The sequence below is a fragment of the Scomber japonicus genome, chromosome 20 (genome assembly GCF_027409825.1).
Source record: "Scomber japonicus isolate fScoJap1 chromosome 20, fScoJap1.pri, whole genome shotgun sequence".
Taxonomy (NCBI): Eukaryota; Metazoa; Chordata; class Actinopteri; order Scombriformes; family Scombridae; genus Scomber; species Scomber japonicus.
This window is the reverse complement of record NC_070597.1, coordinates 14,092,187-14,107,100: the sequence shown is the minus strand read 5'-3', so window position 1 is coordinate 14,107,100 and position 14,914 is coordinate 14,092,187. Positions and strand designations below refer to the sequence as shown.

General features: G+C 39.2%; 1 protein-coding gene across 1 annotated transcript in view; it reads right to left on the bottom strand.

Moving 5' to 3' along the window:
• atrnl1b (attractin-like 1b) overlaps positions 1 to 14,272 on the bottom strand; it is a 71,459-nt gene extending 57,187 nt beyond the window's left edge. The window contains exons 1-13 of the mRNA XM_053340720.1: positions 13,161 to 14,272; positions 9,045 to 9,128; positions 7,527 to 7,640; positions 7,052 to 7,180; positions 6,340 to 6,548; positions 4,192 to 4,366; positions 3,325 to 3,412; positions 2,708 to 2,969; positions 1,886 to 2,069; positions 1,604 to 1,758; positions 1,133 to 1,217; positions 631 to 845; positions 85 to 203 (exon numbers count right to left, since the gene is read on the bottom strand). Of these exons, the coding sequence (XP_053196695.1) occupies positions 85 to 203; positions 631 to 845; positions 1,133 to 1,217; positions 1,604 to 1,758; positions 1,886 to 2,069; positions 2,708 to 2,969; positions 3,325 to 3,412; positions 4,192 to 4,366; positions 6,340 to 6,548; positions 7,052 to 7,180; positions 7,527 to 7,640; positions 9,045 to 9,128; positions 13,161 to 13,411 (2,070 nt within the window). The 5' untranslated portion in view covers positions 13,412 to 14,272. The remainder of the gene's footprint in view (positions 1 to 84; positions 204 to 630; positions 846 to 1,132; positions 1,218 to 1,603; positions 1,759 to 1,885; positions 2,070 to 2,707; positions 2,970 to 3,324; positions 3,413 to 4,191; positions 4,367 to 6,339; positions 6,549 to 7,051; positions 7,181 to 7,526; positions 7,641 to 9,044; positions 9,129 to 13,160) is intronic.
• Between the last annotated feature and the right edge of the window lie 642 nt (positions 14,273 to 14,914).

The window sequence follows — 14,914 nt, the reverse complement described above, 5'->3', positions numbered from 1 at the left end:
TCTATGCTGAAGTGTGTAAGTATGTGTTTCAGGGAGATGACACAAGAATGGAAGTGCTCCGACGCCCCCTGTTGGACCACTCACAGAGGTACAGTTGCTTGCGGCAGAGATGCACTTCTTGTCGTCACACCACTGGCACCCATTAGTGTTGGCTGTACAGGTGGCACAGTCTGAAAACCGGTAGCACCGCTCATCAATTGTGACTACAAATGGATAGGGAGAGAGAGTGCAGGAATCAGTCTGTGTGTATTTTATTCAAATGAAGTTAGAAAACTACTCCTGGGTGTGGGAATCAAGATGATTGAAAATAAGTTTCCTTGTAACTTTCAGTTTGTATGTAACTAGCTGACATCCTGATGGCATAATGGCACATTCAAACTAAAACCATGGCAGTAATTTGGAATAGCTGAGCAGATGGGTTTGAAAATTATAATTCTGCATAACAAGTAGACCATCAGGCATTCTTTGGCAGATTTGGAAAGAAAGACTCAATCAAAAATCCAGTCCAAAAAGTTTTCTTTGACCAACAAGCCTATTTCAAGTACTATATTATATTATTATTATAAATTACATATTTCACCTCTGCGCTCCCTTTCAGTATTTAATGTGCTGTCAAACTGCTTGTCTCACCAGCTTTAGGGGGGCAGAATGGGGCAGGACTGAGGCTTCCATTAGCCATGCTAGGTTCCCAAGGGAGACAGCGGCCTCTGCTCCACATGCAGCGGACCCCTGGTCCAGCCTTCATACACCCCTCCTCTGCCAAGAAGGCCTGGCAGCTGGGGGGTCGATATACAAGCACGTCATTGAGCAACACACCAGAGAAGCCCCCAAACACATACATGGACCTGGTGAAGAAAAGAGAAGATAAACAATAAGGAACAATATAAAGAAGTTGTCAGTTCTCAAAATACTATTTTTATTTTCAATTCACGGTGAAGGATTACCCTGACAACCAACAATAAGTCTACAACAAGACAAATTACAGATACACTGCTGCAGATACATTTTATTGTTATAGAATAATTGCTACAGGGGTGAAAAATATGAAATGAGGCTATATTGAAGATTGAAGCTTTACTGGTTGAAGTATCTGTCTGGTGTGTTCTGGTCTGATCCCATTAGAAAGACTCACCCATTGCTGACCACAGCAGTGTGTCCAAAGCGGTTGATATCCCTGTGCAGGTCAGGTTTAGGCAGGAGTCTCCACTCATCACAGGCTGAAAAAAAAAACAAAACAGCACATGTGAGGGATTATTTAGTCACTAATTATCAGTCTACTTGCATGTTATGCACGTTAATAAACAGATCTTAATGTACAATACACTTCTATCTGTTCTTTTCAATATATTGCTGTTACTCCTTTTCTAATTGTTTTTACCAAATGAACTATTCTGATGTGGGTGATGAAGACAGAAGATATTTGCAATAATGAAATCAAAACAATAAATACTACCAAGAAGACGATTTTAATATTGCATAAATATCTCATTACCAATCTGCCATGACCTCAAAAACCCAGCATATACAAGTAATAAAATACTTCAACCATTTGACAAACATTACTCAAGATACACTGTTCAAACAGTAGCAATATGAGTTGTACCAATGTCATAGGCAAGGAAGTCAGCAGAGAAACACTTGGCCCCATTGCTGAGTGATGTGTCGTTATGCGTGTTGCCACCAAAGATGAGCAGGGTGCCGCTGAGGAGCACGGCTGAGTGCATGTAGCGTGGATAGCCGCTCTCTCTCAGAATGTACCTTGATCATATGAATGAAAGGTGTGTCAAGGACAAGTGTAACAAGAAGAGCAAGTCAGACAGCGGCCTACATGCAGAGTGGAATACATAATGAATGAAGAAAGCCGCATATGTATGTGTTGATTTACCATGTCCGCGTGTTAACGTCATAGCGGTAAAGGTCATCAACAAGGCCGTATTTATTGGCAGGCAGTGCCTTATAGCCTCCGTGAACATACACGCTGCTGCTGGCGCTGTCAAACGTGCTGCTGTGGCCGTAGCCTGCCTGGGGAACGGCACCTTTGGTCTCAGGCACCGACCAAGTGTTGGACCCTGACAAAGAAGAACACAGTAAGCTTTTATTTCAGAAAAAGATTCTCCAATTAAATTTGTATCCAACTAATGATGGAAAACAGTTTTTACCCTTAATCTTTAAACATCATTTAGAGGCATCTGTTTTTAATTTGGCAGGAATCAAAAACAGACTGGCAAGGACGGTGTGAAAAACAGTCACACAATTCTTAAGCTTCCAAAAATTCTGTTGTGAGATTTGGTGTTGAGTTGTCATGGCAGGTTTTCAATATAAAAAGGTGGATTCCAAAGCACTCTAGTGATTATGGTTAATTATCTCTGCCATTTGAAACCACAATCACTCTGTTTGGCTGCTGTGGATTTTCAAATTGAGCTCAGTGTAATCAAAACATTATCCTGCAGTATGACGAGGGCATAAATACTGCATATTACTGTAAATTGAAGCTGAAACAAATATTCTATTGGTACTTACAAAAAAGCCAGAGCTGCTCATTAAAAAAAATGCTGTGCCTTTTTATTATTAAGTTCTTCTTACACCTCAATAATTAATTCAATATCAATTTTATGTCTTTAATTTATACTTCTATGAACAAATATGAGTCAATAACAGGGAAAGATATTAGGAGTGAGGGTCAAGGCGTCTGCTTTTGACAACTTACTCAGGTTGTACTCTTGAACATTGCTGACGTAGCTGTAGATGGGGGAGTAGCCAAAAATGACCAGCATTATGGGTTCGTCATCATCCAGCACAACGCAGTGGGCTGAGTGACCCTCCACTGCGTAAATCTGAGCCTGGGCAGGCGGGCCGACCACAGGGTTTCTGCGTTGCCACGTCCGGCTTGGTATGCTGAACACCCACAGCTCATCCGTCACGTTCCCCCAACCGGCCTCCAGCTTCCCACCGAACATGTAGATATCGTCCTGAGAGAGAGAGAGGAGAGATTTACTTTAATATGTTTCATAATGCAGGTGATGCTGCTGTAATAAAAATGAAATAAAGGCTACACTCTGTCAAAACATAATAGAATAAATTGAATAAACTGTTTATTTGAAATTATTTCTTCTACTTATATTTCAAACCTCCGATAGTAAACGTGTCTATTTTATCTAATATTTATTTAAGGAGATGTGGTCGTAAGAAAGAAAAAATGTCTCTTATCTCAGTGTTTAAGGATATATTACATAAGTTTGTTTACATATGTTGTGTTAACACTGAAAATAAAGCAACAGTTTTTCCTAAATTCCTTTTCTGTACCCAGAGAATGTGTCTCTTTACCTGGTAGGCAGCGAGCGAGTGGCCGTATCTTGGCACGGGGCCACTGTTGATGGGCACTGTGTTCCAGATGCCACTCTCCAGGTTGTAGCTGCAGAGCGAATAAACAGAACATCACACTTTCACTACACTACTCATCACACACCGCATGAAAATGTGTACTGAACACAAATCATTAGCCGCATACCAAATTACTGCACATATTTAGCTTGCCCCTCTGTGACGTCACATCATTTGATTTACTCCTCATGCCACTAAACTCTCTCAGTCACCAAAAGTGCTTCTATTAAGGAAGGGGTCTGACTCAATCATGACCATGGGCAGATGAATGTTTCTAGGCATTAACAATAAAGAACTGCTGCTGGTTACATCAGCACACACTGGTGATTTATACAAAATGATTTTGGGGCTCAGGATCAATCTTCCTCAGGATTGGAAGCACCTAATGGTAACAGTGAGCAGATGGAAGGAGTTTGTCCCAGCAATGAACTGTGGGGAGAGGAACTGTCAGTGACTATCTCTGAGCCAGGACATGAGTCAGCAGATAAGTTAGTTCTGCATCTCGTCTGCAGAATCATCAAAGTACACAGGGTGAAAGAAAAAACCTGAATTTAGGGAAGATGACTGCACCACGTAGGCACCGACAAAGCATTGTATTAAAACTCCACCCAGTATAACAAAGAAGAGCAAGCAGTAATTAGAGGAACATAAATGGCAACAAAGTTGTTGCGTTTAGCTGAAGGGCAACGTTTCGGTGTCAACCAAATACTTCTTGTTGAAGGGTGATAAAAATTTAATTCAAAAATGGAAACAGTATTTTAACGAGTCAGAATCCCGCTTGTGAAAAAGCAGGCACACTATGCTATTTACTTGAGAATCATCTGGAAGGAGCTGAAGTTGAAGGTGTATCCGCCCACCACCCACATGACCTTCTCCTGCACCACGGCCTTATGGGAAGCCCTGGCGAGTGATGTGCCAAAGGCCTTGACACTGGGTAAGACCCAGAAGGACTCTGTTGAAGGTACAGTCAGGGAGCAGTCTGGGCCTGCAAGGACATAAAGAATATGATGAGAAAGAAATGACAACTAAAGGTAAATGTTAGTAAACAACATTGTTGTCATGAGAGCAAAGTTTCCAATGTGATTACAAGTTTATTCTAAACGGTGATTTAGAATGGATTTTTTAAAATCTGAGACATATTTTCATTACCCGCTCACTTAGAAGAATAAACATGCCACTCTCAAACGAAAACAAAAGCGTGACCACTCCTTAACCGAACATGACAGGCAGGGAGGTGTGAATATGTTAAACTGTGTGAATGAAGGCCGCGCTGAAAAAGCACATGCCTCCGCTAATTATTCTGTCGAGTTTCATCACGCGAAAGCATTTGGCTCCCTCCAGCTGGAGGCACATAATAATGCACTGTCACATGCCTTATTGACTTGTTACCAATCAGCATTATGACACAACACAACACAGCTGTTCTCACTCGTCTGCTAGCACATTCTTCATTACATCTTACTGCATAATTACCACAAACAGGAGCGACAGCATTTTTCATAACCTGTGACTGCAAAAAATAAGGTATATATGATTCATCACTCAGTGTTATGTAGGTGGAAAACATTGTGAGAGGGTGAAATATTAGTCCAAGAATATTAAGCTAAGTTCTTTTTATAAGTTCGGGCTGCAACTCCACTTTTCCAATATTTTTCTCAAAGTCAGTCAGAAGCCAAGAGGCCAAAGCCTCTTTGACAAATACCATAAATACCAGTGAAGCGGACAGTGAAGATGCAGTAAAGATACCGACACATGTAATAGTCGAGCTATAAAACTTCACATATATTTGCTCACGCAGTCACACTCTAATATTTGGTCCATTTTGGATCCTGGTGCAAGTTGGGACAATGAAAAACATTCCAGCTGTCATTTACTTAAATCGAAAATATGTGATCTATATGGCAAAAGTTTAGTTCCATAAAAGTTCATTTTTGAGTTTCGGTTTTTAATGTTTTTTTATTTAAAGCTTTTTTGGTTAAAATAGATAATGTAGTTCATCAAGTAGAAAGTTCAACCTCAATTTAAATCATATGTTTGATTTGAATGTGTGCTTCAGTCTTGGATTCAGATTAAATAAAATGCTGTCAAACCCAAAACCCCTTTTGCAGTTGGGCTCCAGATGTGTCAGATCTCTCTCTGAATGTTGCTGTGAGACTCTGGAAACATGTCAAGCTTTTGTGTTTTAAAAGCCTTCTCGTGACTACTTTCCTACGATATTAATTATTACTGACCTGAATAAAGTAAGATATTCTATTCTGGAAATTACATTTGAAGAAATGGGGATCGTCTTATATTCAAGGACTAGGCTATTTGTTGGTGAAAAAAAATACACAAGATCTGATTTTCTTAAGAAGTGCAGTTTGTACTGGTGTAACACCAGCACTTTATTGTTGTTAGGCTAGCATGTGTATTCAAGTCTGTTTACAGTGTTTCTTTTGGGGTAAGTCAGTCCTAAAAAGTGTTTTGTTATTCTGCTGCAGAGGAAATAAATTCATGTGTGAAAACAAGTCAAAAGCATCTTCCGTCACCTGCAGAAATGTACCTGGTAGCTGCTGGAGAAAAATATTTTTTACAGTTTACAAGAGCTAGACAGGAGTGAGTGTGACTGATATATGAGCTACACAAATGTGCAATTTGCATTCTGCTTTAATGGTGTTACTTAATTTTTTCGAGAGAAAAGGCTTCAAGGATGATGGCTCCCTTCTCCATGGATTAATAGCATCTCTGGGAAACTGTCTCACCAGAACAAGTGTGAAAGTGTGCTGTATCTTAAACAGGAGTTGGAAAAGGGCAGTCGCTTAATAATCAGGGCCGTCTCATATTCAGTCAAATATGGCATTATTAGCATTTTAAAGACTAACTGAAACTAAAATACAAAAGGGGCCCGATCCCACCGTTAATTCAACTTCTACTTTCTGATCTGAATATTTGCTGTGTTTGGACAATGCTTCCTTTTACCTTGCCAACTGTCATTGCAGACACACAACTTCTCCCCGGTGAGGTCGCAGTATCCGTGGTCGGGGCTGCCGCAGTTGTTCCTGCAGTAGGGGATGTCGCACGCCTCACCCTTCCAATACTTGTCACATTCGCAGTACACTCTGCTAGCAGCTGAGTTCCCAGGGGTGCACTTCCCATGACCAGAGCAGTTATTGGGACAAGAGTTGATCCTGTTCAAAAAGATGTTTTCATTTAGCCAACATTGTAAGAAGTATTTCATCCACACGGACACCTTAGCTTGACTGAGAAAGATTGATGAGAATCATTTATTGTTTGGCAAAGGTGAGGGGGATAAAAAGACTGGTGATGAATGAAAACCTATTGAGCAGGTCACTGGCCATTAAAGGGGATTGTTGCTGTATAGTCCAGAAAAGCACTTGTAACTGTTGTTGTTGCTGAAATGTAGGGTGCAAAAACATCACCATCCATCAACAGTTAAGAGAAACAAAAACCAGTTTGCTAAAAAAAAAAGAAGAAGAAAATCAGACTGACCACTATAAAAATATTATCTTAAAACACAGAAATATGGCCTACAACACTGTTTGCACACATACCTCTAAGGGTTTAAAGTTGGGTTCCTGCTGAGACACCCAACACTAAAAATATAAACTGTAATGTATGAATGTAATGCTGTGTTTTCTTCCCAATTGTATAACCTAGATACAGTACTTACGAGTAAAATATTTCAAATCCTGTGAGGTTATAGGCAGCATCGCTGAAAAAGTGTAGTAGTGCGTAGCCTGAAGTCGTCTCAACCTCAGGGACTGTCTCATTTCCCCGAACTTCTGGTACAATCAGACCGCTGTGCAACAAAAGCAGAAGATCCACTGTTGTCACCTTCTCACAACTCAATTTCCATTTCCAGCTATAGTAACAAGCCGTGTGAGAATAAATAAGTAGGAGTAAATTAAACTAAATTTAACAGGCAAAAAAGTGAGGTCTCTCACATCAGAATAATAATAAGAATAAAAAATATTATAATAATATCAATAATAGAAACTGACCTCATATTTGTGTCACCACCATTATTAGTTACCATTACCAGTACATAATTACAGCACAGTAATACATCAATAATATGTCATCTGTCGACACTCTGGACATAGCTCAGTAAAAACTCACTCCTTTATTACTTTGGAGTCTCTCACCTGAAAACAGCAACCAGAGGAGCATATACTGAGTCTCCATCATAGATGTACATATGGTCCCAACTACATTCTGTGGCAAAGTGGTTAAACCTTAACCGAAGAACTGCATTTGGACTACAGGAGGAAAAAAAAGAAGAGAATACAAAATGCTGTAAAATTGAGGCAAGGATAATCATTTTAACAACACACATTTGAAACTACTGCAGGATTCTGACAACTGATTCTGATATTCATGGAAAATAACACTGACAAATGATGTTATCTTGATGTCCTGCCCACACATCATCATTTATGTATAACTGAATAAAAAAAACAACATATTTGCTCATTCATAAACCGCTTACTCATAAAGCAGTATCAATGAAGTTAAAAAAAACATCAACTGTTAGCATGTCATGGACCGCATTGCACAGACTGAGACTGAAGCCAATTAAGTTCCACTCAGCCCGGATGTGGAAACAATGCATCACTCTCCATTGACTTTGTGTTGCCTGAAGGTCCTTCATTGTCACTTACATTTATTAGTAACAGAAAACTACCTAAACGCTGCTGTGTGGCATGATGCATTACCAACAGAGTTTTTAATAAGCTGCCAAACCAGAAAAAATGAACCTTAAAGAAGACAAAAGTAGATACAGGAAATAGGATGTGAGGCATCAGCAGGATAAACTCAGTATGCCTACGTGTGCAGCAAACATTTAGTGACTGCTATGTCAAATACCCATATGTCACTTTTTCACTAAATGTATTTCTGCAAGTTAAGCTAAAGTATTTTGACAGGATGCAACTTTTTTTTTTTTATAGTGGAATGTGGATAAGTCAGAAAGCTATGCAGTATTATGTTTGCAGGTAAGATAGACTGACAATATTAATGTTGTTTATATACCTTTTCCTCTCTGGTAGACACAGGGAGCTAGAGTAATCCTTTGACATGCTAAAAATCGAATGTTTTTTAACTAACTGCAGACATTTATTTCAGTATTTCAGCCCTTGGTTGCATATTATGGCGCCGATTGTTTTTCCCTCCGGTGGATGTGGTTCGTTAGAGTATGATGCATTGCGCCCTGTCTCTATATAAATTATCATTTTAGTAAAAGGAAATAAGTAGTACATTGTGAAAGAGGGAAATACACCCCATCCCCCCCACCCTCCAGATATTTTTAGAGCTCCCTCATGCTGCCCTCTGTTTCCATCCTGGTAATAAAGTTTCCTAACAGCTCTGTCCTCCCAGTGACCGCTGTTGCCATGACAATTAAAAGCATCAACAGGTCCTACGCTTTTACATTTCTCTGAATCACAGCTAATTAAAATGAAGCATCAATTCCATCTAAACAGACAAATATACTGAACTTTCAAAATGCTAAACCCAGCTTTACATCACGCTGTATGAGCAACAAAAGTAAACAGAGATGCTGGTCAGCCTGAATTAATTACATTAATCAGTTTACTCTACATAATTAAATTTGACTGTGTGCACTCAGCCTCAGCAGAACATTATAATTTACAAAAAGTACTTACTAGCCCTCAATGAGCCAGGTACACTTTGTTTTGTACTTATAGTTGATTGGACCATCGGTGAGGTATCCTGAGGGCTCCGTCAACCTGAACGATCACAGACAGACAACACAGTCAAGACAGTGACATGTCACCACAGACTGAACATGTGAAATCAAATGACAAATACATTTTTAATTAAAATAACAATCACATCAAACAGATGGCTATTCATTGATTAGCATGTATTTAAGATGATCAATTAATGGTAAAATTTGTCAACTTTATATTCTTGCTGTTGATGTCAACTTATTAACGACTTATTTTTACTTTCATGTACCATCATGAGAGTAGAGCCAAAAAGCCAAAAAGAGCATCTCCCTGACAGATGACATCCTTTCTGATAAAAGAGTTACCGTACAATAAATTGGATGATGATATATTGTTATCTGACCTCTATTATTTCAGACAGAGCACTGAATAAATTGGAAATAATCTATAAAAGCAGGATAATATCAAAAAGGAAGAAGTGAGAAAGTAGTTGGGCATAAAGCTGCGTCCCTCATTAAAATCCTTCAACCTCAGGTGCTTTTTCAGGCATAAGAATCATTCAGAAAATGTTATAAAATAGTTCAAATTCCTGCTGTAATTTCCTCAAGCTCACGTGTTGTTTTGTCTGTTCAAAAGTCTAAAGAAGACACATTTATTTATGATTTTAAAAGATTTAAATCCTAGCATCTGAGAAGCTGAAAGCAGCAAATATTTGGACCATTTTCTTAAAACAACTATTATATCAAAACAGCCGCAGATTCATTTTAAACTAATCTACTAATTGTTGCAGCTTGAGTGTAATGTTCAGAATCAGCAGCACACCATTACAAACAAGACACCAAAACAAAACAACATGAACTATTTCTTCAACTGCATTAGATGAACGTTTGAGTGGGACTGATTGTTATCTAACATAAAAGCTGCTACAACATACTCTGGTTTCTCATTTTTAAAAGGTTATCAAGCAAGCAAAGAATTAAAATTCAAAAAAGGAAAGATCATATCATATACAAGTTAACAAAGGTCTACTGACTTGAACAATATAGTTTTTATTTAATGGCAGCACAGAGATTTGATTATCTAAGAAGCAGATATTTCATCCAGGAAAAAAAAAACTTCTATAAAAGTAGACTCACAAGATTCAGCATAAGAAGCCAGAAAATTGGCAGTCGGCCCAACGCAAGTCTCTGTCAAGCAAAAAGATTCAAACAGGCTCCTGAATGAGCTCTTGTGCTCCTCTTTCTGTCTCTAATTTGATACTGGAAACAATTCAGAAACAAAGTATTCGTCACACTCAAAAGGCTGCAGCAGCAGTGTGTGTCACAATGATAGATGCCTTTTTAATGGACATTCATCATTGTCTCATATCAGAAGAAATTAGACTAGCTCACCCCAAAACTGTGCTCAGAAGAAAATTGAAATATTGCTTATATGGACGTTTTCTCGACACAGTGATGGGTTTCATACGACGCGTTTGGGTGTCAAAGTTGAAACAAATATTTCATGAGTATCTGTCTGTTCATCACGTTCAAGCCTCTGTTTTCATAACACAGAGACAGACTGCAGCCATTATTCTCTGATTTCTAGATTTTGAAGCATTCCTTAATCTCGTAAATACACACTGGGATCTTGTGGGTGGTCTGAATGACTGAATAATGTACTAAATTGCCTGTTATGTCCCTAAAAATTGTTTTAGATGCATAACAGAGAGATAAGAGATAACAATTCATTTTTATTCAGATCCTTTGATGAGATAATGGATGAATTGAGGGTCACATAGTTAAAAACATTTCCCTAAACATTTCCATGTCATTTGGTTAATGCTCACATCATATCAACAAATTCTTTATGCAAAGGCTGGTTACAGTTACGACACCTGGATTTGTGTTTTGTTGATTGATGGGATATAAACTCACAGCAGCAGACAACTAACTACTGGTCACACATCCAAGAATGATGTATTTCTCATGCTTCACTTGCAAAGGATAAAGAAACATTAACCTGTCTGACCCTAAGCAACTGCGTGTGTATTCTTGCCGCCCCTCATCACGGCGACGTTCCGGTTTTCCCCGCATTTAAAAATCACTAATTATAAAAACACACTGCGAACATGAAATCAATCTGTGGTACTAATTCAAACTTTTCAAAACTTGGGTTTCACACTCGTACTGCACGGGGCATACGTCTCTATTCCTTTGACTGAAAGGGCCCAAGGATATCACATTTCAGTAGTTTGTCTCGAGGTGATGATGGAGGTTATTCCTTGACGCCGTGCCCAATGACAAGCCGTACAAACCCTCAGACACATCGGGAGCAGCAGTAATTACTGTGATAGAGGCACTTGTGCGCCACAAGAGTGCACCTCAGGTGTACTCAGAAACCATTAGATGTGTTAAGCTGTCAAGATGAACATAATCATTATTATTACATAGAGGTTTGAAAAGTATCTGTTAGTCGCTTTGCTATTGTCTCCCTTCTTTTTCCTTACAACTACTGCATCTTTGCACAAAACCTCAACTCCGACTGCATTTATGAGTCGTTTGTCATGGTGTCTACCTGTCCTGATCAACAAGGAACAATAAATAGTATCTGTATCAACACATACAGTGGGGAATATAAAAAAATCAGTTGGTTGCAGAGGCTCATTTCTCAATCTAACAATGCGTGCTAGAGTCTCAGTCGACTGGTCCATGCTCACATTTGCAGATTTGATTTTACTTGTAAAGTAATTGTGCTCATTCATTCACTCCTCTCGCTGACAGCCAAACAATCTAAATCAATTTCTATTTCTTGTGTGTGAGAAGGCATCCAAACGTCAAGCGTCTACACCCAGTGAACAGAGATGGATTACAAAACAGCAAGCTGACAGATGCGACGCGCAAGTGAGAAATGTGCATCAAATTACAACCTTCCCATCCACATCACTTTCATCTGCTGCTCTTTTGATCATGCATAGAATTGTTTATGACCATCTTCAACATTACAATGTCCAAGCTTCTTAATTGTGAAGATTTGATGCTTTTCTTTGCCTTTTGTGATACTTAAGTGAATCTCTTCTGGGTTTTGAACAACTAGTTGAACACAACAAGCAATGTGAATAAGTCACCTAGAGATATAGAAGATTGTGATGGATGTTTTCTGACACTTTATAGATTACCAGAGAGTCAATAATTAAACTAATGTGTAGTTGCAGCCCTGACGTTTATATGCATTTCAAAATATGGATTTTGTGTATCCTGTTCCAAAAGCTATATCTCATTCTGTTTTCTTTGTTTGTTGTTTTTTGTGCAAAATAAGAAGTGCATATTACAAACCTGTAGAAATAAGCCCTGGAGCTCAACAGGTCGACTGAGGCTGCTGACTTGCTCAAAAACTTGAGCATATATCACTGTGCCTTATAATGATAACAGTAATACCAATAATAATAATAATGAGTGCATAAAGTGTTAAAGGGGGTAGGGGTTTGTCATAGAGCAGGGTGATATGGACAAAATCAAATATAACATTTTTTTTTTGACACAAAATTTAGGTAATTTGCTGAGTACAATAACATTGCAACAACCCTGTAGCATTGCAACACTACCTAAGGACTAGTGGCGCTTTCCACAGTTTTTACACAATGACATTACTGATGAATAATCATTAGTAATGTGGATACAATGACTAAGTGGGTAGAGGAAAACAACAGCTTGAGCAGTCTGGTTAGTTCAGAAAATGACATCACTTCACTAAAACGCAGTCTTTACAACAAGGAAAAGAAACCACCATATTATGATATCCAAGGTCTAAGACGATATATGTAGTCACGATATCGATATATTACCGATATATTATCAATATAATGTCCAGCCCTAGTCTGTCACATCATAGCACCAAAACATTTAATTTTGATTGTAATCCATCTCCAAAAAAGCTTATTAGCTACACGTCTGTATATTAACTAGTGATTGATGACAAACAACCACTTCATGCAACTTTATAATCCCAACTTACTTTTGGGTGTGAAACTGAACTATCTTGACTATAAATTAGCCTGATGTCGTCGCAGAGAAATCCTGGAGCAAAACATTTTGTGCATGGCTCACTTACTTGAATCTCCCCTGGCAGTGCTGACACTGGTCTCCAACCCATCCTCGATCACAGATGCAGGATCCGTTTATACATTTTCCGGAGAGACAATTCTTGTCGCACGGTTTCGCCGGAGAGGCGTGAGTGAAGAGGACCAAGTAAAACAAAACACAGACCACCAAGTATCTGTTGATGCCCCGCACATCGCTGTGGGTGGCTACTTTAGGTCCAAAGAGAAAGAGTTTAGTCGTACATCTCCCCCCAGGATCCATTTTTTTTCTCCCCCAGGTTGACCGATCCGAGTGAGAGACCGGGGCCTTTAGCTCTGCTTTGGGAGAAAGCCTCCGCTACTCAGGCTGTTTTAATCATAACAAAGAAGTCCTGCATATTCGTTGAATGTTATTCATATTCAAGTCGAGGCTAAAATAAGCCTGCGTACACAGCTTTAGAGAAAATGGCTAAGAAATGGTTGGCTAACTGTTTTTTTAAAGCTGCTTGGTTAACCGCATGCATACATTTGGAGTGGGAGGAATTCCCTTCACCCCTACCTCTTGTTGGAAGAGCTTACCAAAAAAGCAGACCATCCATTAAAGCCGTTAACTCGTTGAATATTGTCACTTGCTAATACATAATGTGTTAGCCTGTGTGGCTCATTAGCTCTTTGGCCTCAGCTAGGTAATGTAACGTTACTGCATTGATTCAAGACCATTCTCTTCCAAATGCCATTTCAGCAGCCATTTTAACGCGTAAACAAGCCTCCAGACTGAAACAGGAATGTACACTTTAACATACGGTGGTCCTCCGACAAGCAACTGCAATTCAGCCAAATATTATCCGCTGCCGAACAAAAGGGTCGCGGTGTTTGTATCCCTGGACCCAGCACGAAGGCTGCCGCAGTCAACATGGATGTGGTGTGATGGTGTGGGAACTGGAGGGCTATTGAGCAAACACTTTGAACTGTTGTTGGTCCTACCGGCCTTCTCCCAAAGCACTTTAAACACCTTTAAAGGTAGACTTCGTTGACAGCTGTGTGTCGTGGTGACTCCTTGTACTCCAATGTGAGGGGGGAAAGCACCCCTGTTGCTCTTTAAACATGACAAGAAGTGGCAACGGTGGATTTGCTAGCGCAGCGACACCAGACAGCTCCTCAGGTTGGAGAAAACTAAACACAGCCTACGCATGCGCACTGGAGGGGGATTCTATTTAAAGGTACAGTGTCGGAAAAAAACGCACAAGTGTCCTATGCGGCATTTAAAGCTTCAGTTTTTCAGGTCAGATGTCCAAATGTTGCTTATGCAAATAAATCCACAGACAAGCATTTGGCGACATTTTTTGCTTGTTGTTTCTGTCTTTTGACCGGAAATTGATACCTTGCAACCTTGAGATTAACTGCCAATGAAAAGTTCAGTATGAATTAAATGTATTATCATTATGATTATGATTATCAAAGTAGCCTATATCAAAAGAAAGGGCATTTATTAATATGTCACAGAGGTACTAACTTATGCAATTATTTTTCTCACTTAAAATTGATCTCTTCATGATTTTTTTCTGTGACCAATTTTTTATTTAATTTTCCAAGTGGAGGGTACACATGCAACACAAGGCAGCCAGACAGTACAATATAGTACAGTATAAATAATATAGTCAATAAAGTAAACATTTTCTGAGAGAGCATATGATTGTTTAAGATGAGGATTATCATCTCCAACAATGACACAATGGGACCTTGGTGGAGTATGCAATTATATAGTACAAGAGAGCTAAGAGAGATC